The sequence below is a fragment of the Lycium ferocissimum genome, chromosome 1 (genome assembly GCF_029784015.1).
Source record: "Lycium ferocissimum isolate CSIRO_LF1 chromosome 1, AGI_CSIRO_Lferr_CH_V1, whole genome shotgun sequence".
Lineage (NCBI taxonomy): Eukaryota > Viridiplantae > Streptophyta > Magnoliopsida > Solanales > Solanaceae > Lycium > Lycium ferocissimum.
Window position 1 is genome coordinate 19,576,724 of NC_081342.1, and position 14,706 is coordinate 19,591,429.

Consider the following 14,706-nt stretch of genomic DNA (forward strand, 5'->3'; position numbering starts at 1 on the left):
TAATAGACAACATAACTCGATGTACATGTGCAACGCACGTGACGAGAAAGTAGTAGTAATTAAAATACATAAATCAAAACGAAGGGAGTAAAAGATTATCGATAGAGTAATTGAAGTAACAACAATTTGGATATCACCGTTATAGAAGAAATAGAATTACTGCATATATTTTGTTCTATTGATCAGATTTCGAGCATCATCACATGCACCAAGATGAGAGAAGAAATGCAATTACGATAACAAAGTGCAGAACCCAATAAGAATTGTGGTGGAGCGGCAAACACTTCTTCATTCTTAATCATAATCAGAGGTCTCGACAAGTCTCTGGATACAGACTCGTCTTTGTTAGGAATCGCTTTGTCTCTAATGTGAAATTGTCCGGCACGAAATCCAAATTTAATCGAACTCCAATACAAATATCAGACGCACAAGGAAAATTTTAAAACCCATAACAAAGTGCACAAGTAATATAATTAAAAAAAAAAAAAAACTTTTTTTTTTTTTTAAAAGAACATGCATTACCAACACGAAAAAAGGTTTAACTAAAACAAGAATGATAAAACGGTTCTGCAAATACGAGAAAGGAAAAGATATTTTTACATTGTCTTTTTTCTTTTTTTTCTGTCCTCTTTTTCTACTTTTTTCATTGCTTCTTCTTGCTAGTCTCTTTCTTCTCTCTGTTCATGATAGAGATATCTCCCTAAAACTCCAACAGTGAATCTTTGAAAATTCACCCATTCATAGCAAGTTTCCTTCATCAGCAATTCCCCCATGTTCCTGTTGCAGCAAAACCAAAGCCCAATGGATGATGTTTCAACACTGAATTGTCACGCTCATAAAATGTTTCTTGATAGTCCTGCATCCCATACATCACCCCATTTCGTCCATTTCCATTAGCCATTAGGCTTCCACTACCACTAGCTGAAGACTCGTTATGATCATGATCTCCTGTTAATCCTAGAAAATCCCTAGTCAGATTTTCGCTTTTCTGCCAATGGGTCGACATATTTTCCGACCCAAAACCTAGATAATCCTCTGGAGACATAATCTTGGGTGTCACGTGACCAAGAGTGGTTCTGTTAAGGCGGGCCATGGTTGAATTTCCGTGACTCACAGTCGAGTGTGTACCTATTGAACAACGATAAATCAGACAATAAAAAGAACTATACTAAAATAAACATAATATTCTAGTATAACTAGATTATGGATGTCATTGTGTTGTGCATGAGAGAAAAAGATTTTCTACTTATAGAAGTTCAAAACTTCTCCTCCAACAAAATGATAAATATTTTTTTCCACCAAGAAAACTTTTTTGCAGTAAAACACAATTATGATAGTATTCAAATAAGATAAGAAATGCAGCACAAACCCTAACATACCAATACTAGCTGCTTTCTGGAGCAATGCTGTAGCAGAGAGTTGAGGGGGAGTAGGGATGGAGAAAGAACTCTTGTGAAACACTGGATGACGATCATGATCTTGGTAAAATGGCAGCGAAGATGAAATTGGGGTGTAAATGGATTCAGTCTTGATAGGAACAGGGTGGACAATGTGGTTATGATTATGATTTTCTTCATGAATAGTAGGGTTAGGGTTTAAGGGGATTTGTGGTTGTGGATCCCATGGGTTGAGGGTGATATGAGTTGTCACCGGTGAGACAACGGTGGTTGGTGGTGGTGGTGGAGGGTTAGCGAAATGGCGTTGGTTGGTGGGAAAAGGGAAGAGTGATGATTGGTTGAGATGGAAATTGGGTTCAATGGTGGTGGTTGAGTTTGAGATTGTGGAGGCAATGGTGGCTCTATGCATTAGAGCTGTGTTTGCTGAGACCCTGGCACTTTCTTCAGCCAAAGCATCGCAGAATGCTCTGTGTGTAACAAAGCTATCCTTCCTGCCAAATGCATTGCAATAATTAACACATCATTAGGGACTCATTTAAATTCATTACGTTTATCTCGAACTATATTCGAGTAAAAACAAAAATATTGGAACATTTATAAAGATCAACAAAACTCATTAGATTTAAATTCTGGATATTTCACCTGTGTCAACAATGTTGACAAGAGATAAAACTATTGTGAGGTAGAAGTAGAGATTTGATTCATTGTCGTACCTCAATATAAATTTTAAAATGTGCGTGTAAGTCAAATCTTTGTAAGATAATTCTATGTACCGTCAATATAAAAGAATTTTTACCTTCATTGTGCACATAGAAAAAATTATGAATGACATTTAGTAAAGGATTTACTACAATTTACTAAAAAATTACATTTCATCAAAAGTAAATTTCTATGGACAATTTAAACATATAAAGCTATGTACCCTACATAACTGTTTCCTTAAACTTAATCACAGTATACCCAACACAATTCTGTAATGACAAAAAGAATATTGATATTTAAAAATCTTAATAATGAACAGCCAAAAGCCCAAAAGTACGAACATATATAACCGATCCACAAAATTTGCAAACCATTTTCCGCTGAGATATATGCACCATAAAACTTTCCTGATTTAAGAGAAAAAGATAAAAAGTAAAAAAAAAAGTTTCGGGACAACTAATTAAAAATATTGTGCATGCGTTATGGGCGATGTCATAAATAAAGCTTGAATAAAAGGTAAAGAATTCACATAAAAATGGAGTCACGGAGGGTCAAAATTAAAAGTATGTTCGTGTGATAGAGTAATAGGTATGATTGTTGTGAGTGAGTGAGAAAGGGGATAGAGACAAGACAGTTGACTGATGTTTCAACAATTGCATGCAAAAGCAAACAGAAAAATAGTAATATTGGCAGGGATAACATAATAGCCTCACCTAAAAGCCTTCTTTGAAATCTGAGCTCTCATGCACGAACCCAACTCTAAGTCACACATGCACTAATCGTCTAATCCACCCAAGAATATACATAACCACTTTTCTTTTAATTGAATTTAATTAATCCATACTAGCAATATATAAACAGCATTATATATACAGAAATATGTTGCCAGTTTAATTTTTAAGGTTAGTAATTTAATCGCCAATTATATGTATTATAAAAGTTAAATTCTTTCAAATATTTTCTTTTCTTTTCTTGTCTTGTTCGTCATTTGTTTGTATTGGTATGTATATAGTAATTTTATTTGTACATACATCAATATACATTTTATCAGTAGCTATGATGACTTCAGAAGTACACAGGGTATCTGCAAGTGAATAATGATACCTTCCATTGAAAGTTTTGAAAAACAATGGAGTTTCAAGATTCTCAACCATGAGTCACAAGAAAGTATTCAACCTTTTTCTTTGATTGGTTTTTAGGATGTCATTCCATTAATTATTTATTATTTAACAAAATTGAACAAAAGTAGCTTTTGCAGCAAATATATCTAACCGGGGCATTATTTTTGGAGTGAAACAAACTTTGTCTCTTGCTTCTCTCTCCTATCCGCATTTCTTAATTCAATCCCCTTAAAGGACAACAAATTAGACTGGTAGTGTAAGAAAATTTACAGTATATGGTCATTTCATATAAATTAAATCCTTCCCAAAAAGGTACTAACATATAATCCAAATTTCTTGGTATTTTAAATGAAAATTAATCTTTTGGGTGCCAAGTAAATCAAAACCCCTGGCATGTTCAGAGGTATAATGCATTCAATTGTCCTTGTTAGATATCATCCTCTGTCAACAGTCAACAAGGACTAGTTGTATTTAATTGCATCCGTTGCTACACTAGCTACCTGCCACAACAATTTAAAATAAAAGAACAAAGAAAAACACACACTCCATTCCATGCAGTGTTCACACTGCTCTTGTGTAAGAACAGCCACAAAACAAAAACTAAGTACTGATAATAAAACAAACACAAACTGAGTATGTGACATCACAATTTTTGTAAAAACAAAAAAGATTTAAACTTAAAGACAAAAACATACACACTAAAAAAAATATAATGTAAATATTTTTTACACTAATCAACACGCATCTGTCGACATTTTTAAAGAATTCGAGCAATATAACTGTCACTATATGTAAATTAAATCGTGTGAAAATTACCTGGCGAAGACGGTTCCACAGTCACATCTATACTCTCTTGTACCACAGGTTTTAGAGTGAGCCTTCCAATCAGACTGAACAGCATAAATCTTGGAACACTTGTCACACTTCCATTTTTTCTCACCGTGTTTTCTACAATAATGTTTCTTAATTCCAGTGAGGTCACCAAGTGCCCTAGAAGGATGGTGATGAACACATGTAGGCTCAGGGCAAACATATGCTTTTTTTCTGTTCTCTTTACTGCTCCTTTGCTTCAATTTCCATGGAAGGTTATGACCTCTCCTATGAAGCTGAAGATTTTGATCCCTTTGAAATCCCTTGTTACAGATCTCACACACAAATCGATTTGTTGCTAAAAGGGTCTTTGGTGATAAAGCAATCACTTCAGCACCTGGATCTGTACATACCAAACGATCAGCACTGAAATTTGTAACACAAAATCATTAAAAAAAAAATATCAATCTAAGTTATATTCGTAATTTTTTTTTTTTTTTTGCACCTAGTGACAAAAATCATGGGATATCAAGATTTAAATCCCGAGACAAAAAAAAAAAAAATCAAATCTAGGTTATGTATGTAATCTTTTTCTTTTTTTGCACCTAGCGGTGAAAAATCATGAGATATCAAGATTTAAATCACAACTGAGACCAAAAAAACATTTAAAAAAAAATCAATCTAGGTTATGTATGTAATTTTTTTTATTCTTGTTTGCACCTAGCCGTGAAAAAACATGGGATATCAAGATTTAAATCGTAGCCGAGACCAAAAAGAAAAAGAAAAAAAATCAATCAAGGTTATGTATGTTATTTTTTCTTTTATGCACCTAGCGGTCAAAAATCATGGGATACCAAGATTTAAATCGCAATTGAGAAAAAAAAAATCAATCTAAGTTATGTATGTAATATTTTCTTGTTTTTTGCACCTAGCGGTGAAAAATCATGGGATATCAAGATTTAAATCGTAGCAGAGACTAAAAAGAAAAGGAGAGAGAAAAAAAAAAGCAATCTAGGTTATGTATGTAAATTTTTTTCTTTTATGCACCTAGCGGTGAAAAATCATGCGATATCAAGATTTAAATCCCAATTGAGACGAAAAAACAAAAAAGAAAACGTTAAATGGTTTCTTCATTTTTCTAAAAATTTGATAAGCAAACAAAGTTACTTGATACTTGTGCTGGTCTAGCCGATGAAATAATCGAGGTGCGCACCACAATTGTTAAAAAAGAAATGACTGTAAATTTAATTTTTTTTTTTTTTTTTGAGTACCAGGATTTCCAGGGAGGCTTCTCTTCTTCTTGATCTTTTGTGGCTGCTGCAGTTGCTGATTTGAGATGTTTTGAGCCATTGAAGAAACACTAGCTTCTTCAGGGAACATAACAGCTTGATGAGAGAGTACTGAAGAAGACTCCAATAAAGAAAAGCAACCGCTGTTGCTCTGGTGATATATTTGTTTGTTGCTCTCTTGTTGGTTCATACTTATAATAATAAATACAAATCTAACACCTACTTCTTGTAACAAACTTTGGTTTTAAGAACCAACAAGTGGAGCAAAAGCTAATTCAGATACAGAAAATCCAAATTATGGATTACAACACAACTAAGCATGGATTTTGTTTTGGAGTAAAAGTGCTACAAACAGGTGGCAATGACAATTAGCTACTAGTAATTTGTTAAGAGTAAAAACAACGCCAATAAAGAGAGGAAAAAAATAAAATAAAAAAATAATAGTAATAATAATAAAGAGAAGAAGAAAGAAAGAATAAAAGAATTGTCTTGTGAAGTATGAAGATGATGGGTGATTCTCGAAGTCACTATCTAACAATGGATATATAGCTTGTTCTGGCCAAAATTTGCAGTAGCAAAAATGTAAAGAAAGAGAGGAGAATGGACAATAGGTTGGGTTTATATGTAGCACTACTTGCTATATACTCTCTCTTTCAATTTATGCAATGGTGTTTGACTTAATTCAGTTAAAGAAAAAAAGAATTTTTAAAATTTATAGTTTAAAATGAGTCATTGTGGTTATAAATCATATTACTAATGATAAAATGAATATTTTAAAATTAAATTATTACATAATATAAAATGTGTTATTCTTTTCGGAATTGACAAAAAAAAAAAAAGGCCGTCACATAAATTATAACGGACCGAGTACATATTATACATCGACCCCACACTTTGGTTGTTTACCCTTACGACCCCACAAAGTTACGCAGTACTCCTCTTTTTGTAGCTATCAATCTATCTATATATGTAAATAAAGGGAACCATCAAAATTCATATATATCAGTATAGAAGGAAATTATCAACAGTAGATAGAAATTTTGTACAGTTTACAGAACGTGATGATTACTATGGCAGACTAAGTTTGAAGGGTTGGAAAATCATGAAGGTCAGAAAAAAGTTAGAAATTATAAAAATTGGATTTAACTTATATACGTCATTATACGCTAATGATTAAACTTTTTATGTGTATTTTAACAAGGTTTAGCAGATAATTTGTCTTATCTTTCAGGTTATCAATATTGCTTTTTATTCATGGTTCACGCCGTTATTTTTTAGGTGATACGATAGTTGTATAAAAGAATAAGAATTAGCTATAAAGTCCATCATGTTGTTGCTTAATAGCCCGTAGCTAACATAATTTTTGTAATCTATAGCTAATTTATATTAAATAGAATTAACAACATTCTTTTTATATTTAGCGGTCAAAATTGTTCATAGCTAAAATCGAGCTATTGCCTCCTCACCTGCATAATGGGGGACTACGAACAATTTTCCTAATTTTTTTATAGTTGTAAAAATATAAGATAAGATAAAACTATAAGATATTTAAAAAAATGTTAAGAAAAAAAATAAAAGGATTCTTCTCGAGAGTGGGGACAGAGAGAATCCCCTGTATTTTCTTTTTTCTAATTATCCAACTAAACGTTTTTCCTTCTAATTATTTTCCTGTTAACTTTGAGTCTGACATTTTCACTTTCTGTCTTTTCTTTTATATGCCTGTTATAAAACACCCAAATCCCAGAAAGAGTCTTGATTTTAACAATATAATGAACAGAATGATGATAAGTATTGTATAGTAAAAGGGAGGCTTAGGGCTTAGAAGAATGAGAAGCTTAAAAGCTTGAGAATATTGGGATATGCATATGGTGCTACAAAAAGCCTAAAGGCAAATTAAAGGTGATAGCAGCTAATAAAGTAAGCATCAAGATTATCTCGCGCACACACACAGATTTAAATAAATATTCTCCACATATCTTTTCTCTATAACCCACGGGCCACTAGGCTTAAATCATCATGATTGAAAATTACCAAAGACAAAAATCTTAAGTAAAGTTGCTCCGAGGTGTAGTAACTTTTTTTATTAGAGTAGTGTCCGAGTCACCCACGCACACCGATTAATTTCATCACATATTTGTTACCCTTCATCAACATAGATATTGCATAACTCTATCCATCAAGACTTGAACAGATGACAAAAGAAATTACCTAATATTTTTATTTTGAATTTAAGTGTGAAAACCTCCACTACGAAAAAATCACTATTTTCTTACTAAAAAATATTCAGTGGAAAATTCTCACTGAATGTTGGTGAGAAAAATCTAAATAGTAGTGTTTTCACACAGAAATATTAGGAGGTTTACACAGAAATATTAGGAAGTTTCCTTAACGTTTCAATGGAAACCTGTTTCCCATCATGCATTCTCCCAATGAGCTACTTCGGTGGGAATGAAGTGGAAAAATCATGTTTTATAGCATAAATTTCCCACTAAATATCGGTGGAAAATACCTACATTTGTAGTAGTGCTCATGATTCTCAATTACTCACTTCCTCACCCCTCTAGTCTCTCTCTGAATGGAAGTGTATAAATTGAAAAAAACACATAAAATAATTTAGGGAAAACATCACTAATTGCCCGCCCAACCCAAACTAATTACCTGCCCATGCACTCTCCCAAACTATTTTTGCTTCTGCCCAGCCGAACCCAAAATAATTACCCGACTTGCCCCCTTGCCCAAACTCCTTCCTCCATGATATCATCGCAAAGATATTTATATATCATGATGATATCATGAAAGACTAAGAGAAGGACCGAAGCAGTTCTCCATGATACCATCTCAGTATATTTATATACCACGATGGTATCATGGTCTTGAGGAGTGTCTCATTGAAGGACTGAAACAGTCCTCCATGATACCATCACAGTATATGTATATAAGCCGATGGTATCATAGAGGTTCTTTTTCGAGAAAAGTGTGTCTTTTTAAATAAATGAACATGATCATCCATAATACTATCTTAGTATATTTATATACCATGATGGTATTATAAAGGACTAAGAGAAGGACTGAAGCGGTCTTCGATGATATCATCTCAGTATATTTATACTCCCTCCGTTTCAATTTATATGAACCCATTTGACTAGGCACGACATTTAAGAAAGAGGGAAGACTTTTGAAACTTATGGTTCAAAATAAGCCTTGAAAATTTGTGTGGCTGTAAATCATTCATAAAGTGAATTTGTTTCCAAATTAGGAAAGAGGTCATTCATTTTGGCACGGACTAAAAAGGAAATAGGTTCAAACAAATTGAAACAGAGGGAGTATATCATGTTGGTATCATAATTTGGGGACATCTCGGGTAAATAGTTTTAATTTTTTATGGGGGTTACGAAAGTAACAGAGGTATAGGCGAATATTTATTTTTGTTTGAGGGGGCACACATGTTCTTTCCCCAATAATATATTACATTTAAAAGTAAGCGCAAATATTTAAGTAACAGGAATTGGGTGAAAATAATTTTCACCCCTCAACTTTGCTTTAAAAATCAAACTCCCCCCTCAGCTTTGAACAATAAACATTCTCCCCCCTTTATCCTATGCAATGACTTTTTCACCCTTGTTTTTTTAATCCTCTATTATGTAATACATTTTTAGATTATATATAATATTCATTTTTTTGATCTAGGTATTTATAGATTCTTATTTAAGTTCATTAACATTATAAGTAGAAAAATATTTTTATGAATTTGTGACAAAATCTAATGCTATTTTTTATGATTGTTATTTCAATATTATATGCAGTAAGTATGTATGTATGTACATGCATGTGTGTATATTTAAGTTTCACTTCTCTCTTATTCTCTAATGTTTATATAAATAAACAAGTTTTGGTCATCACTAATGAAATATTTCTTAAATATACAGTCAGCATCCGCATATAACAACACCTCTCTATAACAATCAAGTTTTTTCGGAACCGATTTTTTATGTTATATTTTGGTTCTCCATAACACAGATTTTACCTATAACAGCAACAACCAACTTTATAACAGTACGCTCTTTGTAAAATTACCCCTATATAACAACTATCTTTTTTTTTTGGTAATATAATAATTAACCATCTTTATAAAATAGAATATCTATGATTACTAATAATAAGTGTAGAGATTTTAACCAAATATTTGATCCTTTAATACACTATTTATGACAAAGAATATTATATGAATATATATATTTTCATCATTAAAAGATTTTCCTTCGTTATACAAAGTGTGATTAAGCTTAAAATTTGGCAATTAAAAATAAAAAATTATATTTTATGCATCTTTTTTGCCTATAATAGTGAAATATTATTTAAATGGCAATGCTGTTATAGGTGTATAACAGTCATTCTCTATAACAACCAAAATTTTTTGGAATCAACGATGCTGTTATAGAGAGGTTTTGACTGTGTTAAAATTCATTTACATTATAAATAGATAAATTTTAAAAATTTGCCTCTATTCTTTTAATTGTTTTTGCATCACCTGCATAGAAACATATTTATAAAGTTATTATGACATGTTATTTTTCATTTGTATAAATAAATATTAAAGTTTTGGTTTTTGTTATTAAAATTAATTTTTTGTTTATTCTGCTAATTTATTTTATTATAGAACATCATTAACTTATATACGCAACTAGTATTTCTCACTTTTTCATTCGCCTAGGAGATAATATTTATTTTTTATAAGAAATTTGTAACATGAATTAAAAAAATGAAAAATATCATGATATTAAAAAATTAAAAAAAGAAGACAAAAGTTGATAATGTAAGGGTAAAATAGGCATTTAAAAAATTTAATTAGGATAAAAGGGGGAGAATGTCTATTATTCAAAGTTAAGGGGGGAGTTTGATTACTAAAGCATAGTTGGGGTGTAAATAAATTTCACCCAATAGGAATTTGGTGAATATATATATAAACATTTTAATGCGAAGCTTTCAATATTTAAAAGGTGTCTCGGCCAAAATAAACGAAGTTGGGAGGTCTTTTTGCATTTTGCAAAGCTGTCCTTTTTTGTTTTAAGTGATTTTTTTTTTTTCAAATTTAAAAGTACTAGTATATGCTATTATGTATAAGTTAAATGCTTCATTCTCCATTGTCATGATCCTCCCTAGAAGTATATAAGCCAAAAAAAAAAAAAAAAGTTGGGCTACCCCAAATTTTTTTTTTTTTTTTTTTGGCTTATAAGACTTTTTTAAAATTTAAGCCAAAAAATGTAGCCCAATTATTTTTTTGCTTATTTTAAGCAAAAATGGCTTATAAGTTGGTAACCAAACACTCAAACAACTTATAAAAATTTGTTTTAAAGAACTTATAAGCTAAGCCAAACGTAGCCTCATAAACCATTTTTAGAACATAAGGTCTTTTTTAAGCCCATCCAAACAAGCTCATATCTATCAAGAAACAGTAATTAATATTCCTTCTAAAAGACTTGCACATTCTTGAATCATTATTTCTTGAGAGAAAATTAAGGTATTTGTAGAATCTTTACTATAGTACTCTCTCTCTCTGTCTGTGTTATTTAATTTCTTGTTTCCAATGATATATACTCGTGAAGCCTTTTTTTTTTTCCTTTTTATGTTGTGTCTTTTCATGTCTTTTTATTCATTTTATCCTCCTCGTAAAAAGCATGCATAGTTTCTTAAATTAATAAATCAACTTTCTTCTCTGTTATAAATATATATAGTTTAAAAATATTCAACTATATATACATTTCGAATCAAAGATACTGTATAGACAGTATATACTGACATTGAGTCAACATGTAATATAATAATTTTAAGGTCTCTGCTTTTTTCTATTGAACCTTTTTCTTATTCCAACCCGAATAGCAAAAATTGCTGTAGGAATATAATGAACCATCTTGATCATCCTCATCCTTCGAATTTTCAAAGCAGCACTATTAATTAAATCATGAAATTAGCATTCCCCAGAAATAGTATTGCTGCAAATGATGATTTCTTAGATTGGCAGAATTATTGATGAAGTTCCAAGTTAATGTGTTTTGCCTTTCTTTTCTTTGGATAAAAATCCAAATATACTTATGAATTATGCAAAATGATCATTTATGTCATCCTTCGATTTAAATGAGGTGATTTGTGGCGCTAATCATTGTATGTTAGTGGAAGATGACAAATGTAGGCCAGTTTGGTAACGACGGGAGCAATTTCTATTAAAAGAAGCACAAATAAATAATTTCGTATGATTCAGGAGCAAATTTACACCTTGACCGCTTAAACATTTTATACTTTTATCTTCTTCCTCATCTCCCCCCCCCCCCCCCCCCCTTTTTTTTTTGGTTCTCAAAGAAGATGGGGTGAGGAGATTTTTTAAAGAGTTAAAAGTACTCTTGTGAAGTTATGATTGCCATATCTCAAAATGCACTTTGACAAATATTGAAGAGGTTATGATTCCAATTGAGTATACACAAAAGGCGGGGGTGGGGGTAGATATCATACCTATTAATTATTTCTTCCGTCCCAATTTAAGTGTTTTAGTTTAACTTGACATAAAGTTTAAGGAATGAAAAGAGACTTTTGAATTCTGTAGTCCTAAATTAAAGATGTGTGTAATGTACTAAAATGTTATTTGAATCTTGTGATTTTACACTTGCCATATAGAATATTTGAATTATCAACTTACTAAATATAGAAAAAGACACTCTTTTTTTTTAGACAAACCAAAAATAAAAATAAGACACTTAAATTGGACGGAGGGAATAATTATCATATACTCCCTCCGTTCACTTTTACTTGTCACGTTTTGACTTTTACGCTGTTTAAGAAACAATGATTAAGATAAGTGTTTTACCACAATACCCCTATTAAGTGGCGTATAATTATATTGGAGTTGGGAAAATGATTTGAAATGAGTAATAAATGCGAAAGGTAAAACATAAATTTTTTTTTTGTCTTACCTTGATATGTGAAAATTGACAAGTAAAAATGAAAATTTATAAAGAAAATAGTGGACAAGTAAAAGTGAACGGAGAGAATATCATATTGATGGGCTAGAAAGAATAAGAGGAGAAGGGCCCATATTTGGTTCACGGGTTCTTCTATTACAAGATTCTCTCATGCAAGGGTCCTTGTTTCTTCCTTCTTTTTTCCTTATGCTCTCATGTAAAAAGACATTATTGCTCCATGCAGATGCACTTCATCTTTTTGCTTGACCTCTAATAAGCACAACACCAACACTTTTTCTTCTTTTTCATTTTTTTTTTTTAAAATGATATCGTACGAGTCCCATTTGCACGTACGTGAGCAGTTCTATCGGATAACTTTATTATGAAATGTGGATTCCGAATTTTAATAAGTTCTAATTTTAGGACATGACAAGTTGTTGAAGTTGTTGGACTCAAGTAATTTATATATATATATATATATATATATATATATATAAGTGAATTTCTTAATACAATTATAAAATTTATGTCAAAACTACTGAATTTTGCTGAACTCATAAATTATACTGTATTATACATCAGTCCTTTGTCGATTATCAAAGGCTTAAACATATGGGGTGGTTCATTGACTATTAATAGCTTATTTGATCAAGCTTCTAAAAAGTTAAAAGTGTTTTTTTTTAAATGCATACTTTAAAGATTTGAGGTGAAGCTTTTTTAAAAATGTGTTATTGAGTAATTAAAAAAATTGTTTTTTAGAGCCGAGAGAAGTATCTTTTCCCTAAAAACACTTATTAGAATTTTGGTCAACACAAATTGCTACTCCGATAAAGGCAGTAATGTTTTTAAAATTAATTATTTAAACACAAACTGTTATCTGTACAAATATCTTTTCGAAAAACACATTTTCAAGATAAATTGATCTTAAAAATTTGGCCAAACAGCCTATAAACCACATAGGTGCGAGTCCTCTTCTGTTTTGGATTGCATGGGGAAAAAAAGTGTCATTTGTCAATTTGAATTTCCAACTTCAATTACTTTGAGTTATTGAACTCTAATTGGAGCTACACGAGCTCAACATATCATTGAGAATCACAGAATATGAAGGACATATGTCCCCTCAGTTCATGTGAGTTTGGATCTATATATGGTAGGGACTTATCTAATCACAACTTTTGTAGGCCAACTTAATTATTTCCTTCTTTGAAAGAAATAATTATTTCCTTCCTTCAACTATACATATAATTTGAACTTTTGAAAGATTTAAAGTTGTTTTAGTTTCAGACATATTAACTTAAATCCTTGGTCTATCTCTGGCTGACCACACCAACAAAGTGACTTTAATTTTCCTTTATCAAAAGACACATACTCTACTTTGAATTAGTGTTGCAATTTTAATGGACTAATTGTAAAATCTTACCGCATTCTACTGTTTCTTTTTTCCTTTTTCAGATTTGGAGAAGAGTATTTACTGTAAGCCTCAACCTATTTATAAATAAAGTTCTGATGTACCAAAAAAGATAATCAAAATCAATTACTACTATTAAAAATGTTTCCATACACTCTACCCTCCTGACCCCACGTTGTGGGATTTCACTTCGTATGTTATTGCAAAAAGGAAAAAAAGGAGGTTCCAATATTACTTCAGTTGACCTTAAAAGTATTAAGTGGATTAACTACAATTTAAAGTCGTAATTAGGCTAGTGATTCTCCAGATTCGTTTCAAATTAAACTGGTCAAATTTTATTTTGGCTAAGTATAAAACCTTCTTTTAATCAAATCTAGTACAGGGAAAATGCATGCATGGACAAAGATGATGTGTGATGCATCTCTTGGTAAATTTTCCCAAACTTAACAGATGCTATCCATTAATTTAAACATAAATATTTCCTGAAAGATATTTTCAACTCATTGGAAAATATTTCAGAAACCCACTTATTCTATGTAAGCACTTCCCACGGAATATTCTTGTTTCATACCCAACATTATATTGTTCTCCTTTTTCCATCAGATATTATTTATCACTTTTTCCTTATAGTTAGATCAATTTGATCAACATTATCTAGAGCTAAATCTAACATTGGGTAATTTTATTTTTTAAAATAAAATATAATATTCAGAAACTATTTATGAACTATATAAAGTTACACAATTTTACTCATTTTATGATAATGACAAGCTAAATTTTGAGACGTAATGATAGGACTATGATTTATTCAGTTTTCCATAAATGTGACAGAGGAAATGAGATATTTTACCCTCTTATAATTTGAATAAAAGAAAACGGTCTTTTTAGATCTCTTATATATATTTTTTTTCATATTTCTTATGTGTAAAAATGAACATCTCTTATAAATATGTCGTAAAACTAAATAAAAATAAATAAAAATTGTAAAGGGCTATAAAATCATTTCTCCCAATGAGACAACTACTTTGG

General features: G+C 31.0%; 1 protein-coding gene across 1 annotated transcript; it reads right to left on the bottom strand.

The window, feature by feature from the left end:
• Positions 1-518: 518 nt before the first annotated feature.
• On the bottom strand, positions 519-5,921 carry LOC132051547 (zinc finger protein GAI-ASSOCIATED FACTOR 1-like). The gene is made up of 4 exons (XM_059442684.1): positions 5,302-5,921; positions 4,037-4,433; positions 1,380-1,888; positions 519-1,128 (listed from the first exon to the last, which is right to left on the bottom strand). Exons 1-4 carry the CDS (start codon positions 5,507-5,509, stop codon positions 758-760), a joined length of 1,485 nt encoding a protein of 494 aa, XP_059298667.1. The 5' UTR covers positions 5,510-5,921; the 3' UTR covers positions 519-757.
• Between the last annotated feature and the right edge of the window lie 8,785 nt (positions 5,922-14,706).

What these genes read in the sequence shown, in the direction of transcription:
- LOC132051547 (XM_059442684.1), bottom strand. Translation starts at nt 5,509, where the DNA reads ATGAACCAACAAGAGAGCAACAAACAAATATATCACCAGAGCAACAGC. An exon ending in TGTGGAACCGTCTTCGCCAG is followed by an intron (nt 1,889 to 4,036) that starts GTAATTTTCACA and finishes TGCATTTGGCAG; the next exon opens with GAAGGATAGCTTTGTTACAC. An exon ending in CCAGAAAGCAGCTAGTATTG is followed by an intron (nt 1,129 to 1,379) that starts GTATGTTAGGGT and finishes GTTGTTCAATAG; the next exon opens with GTACACACTCGACTGTGAGT.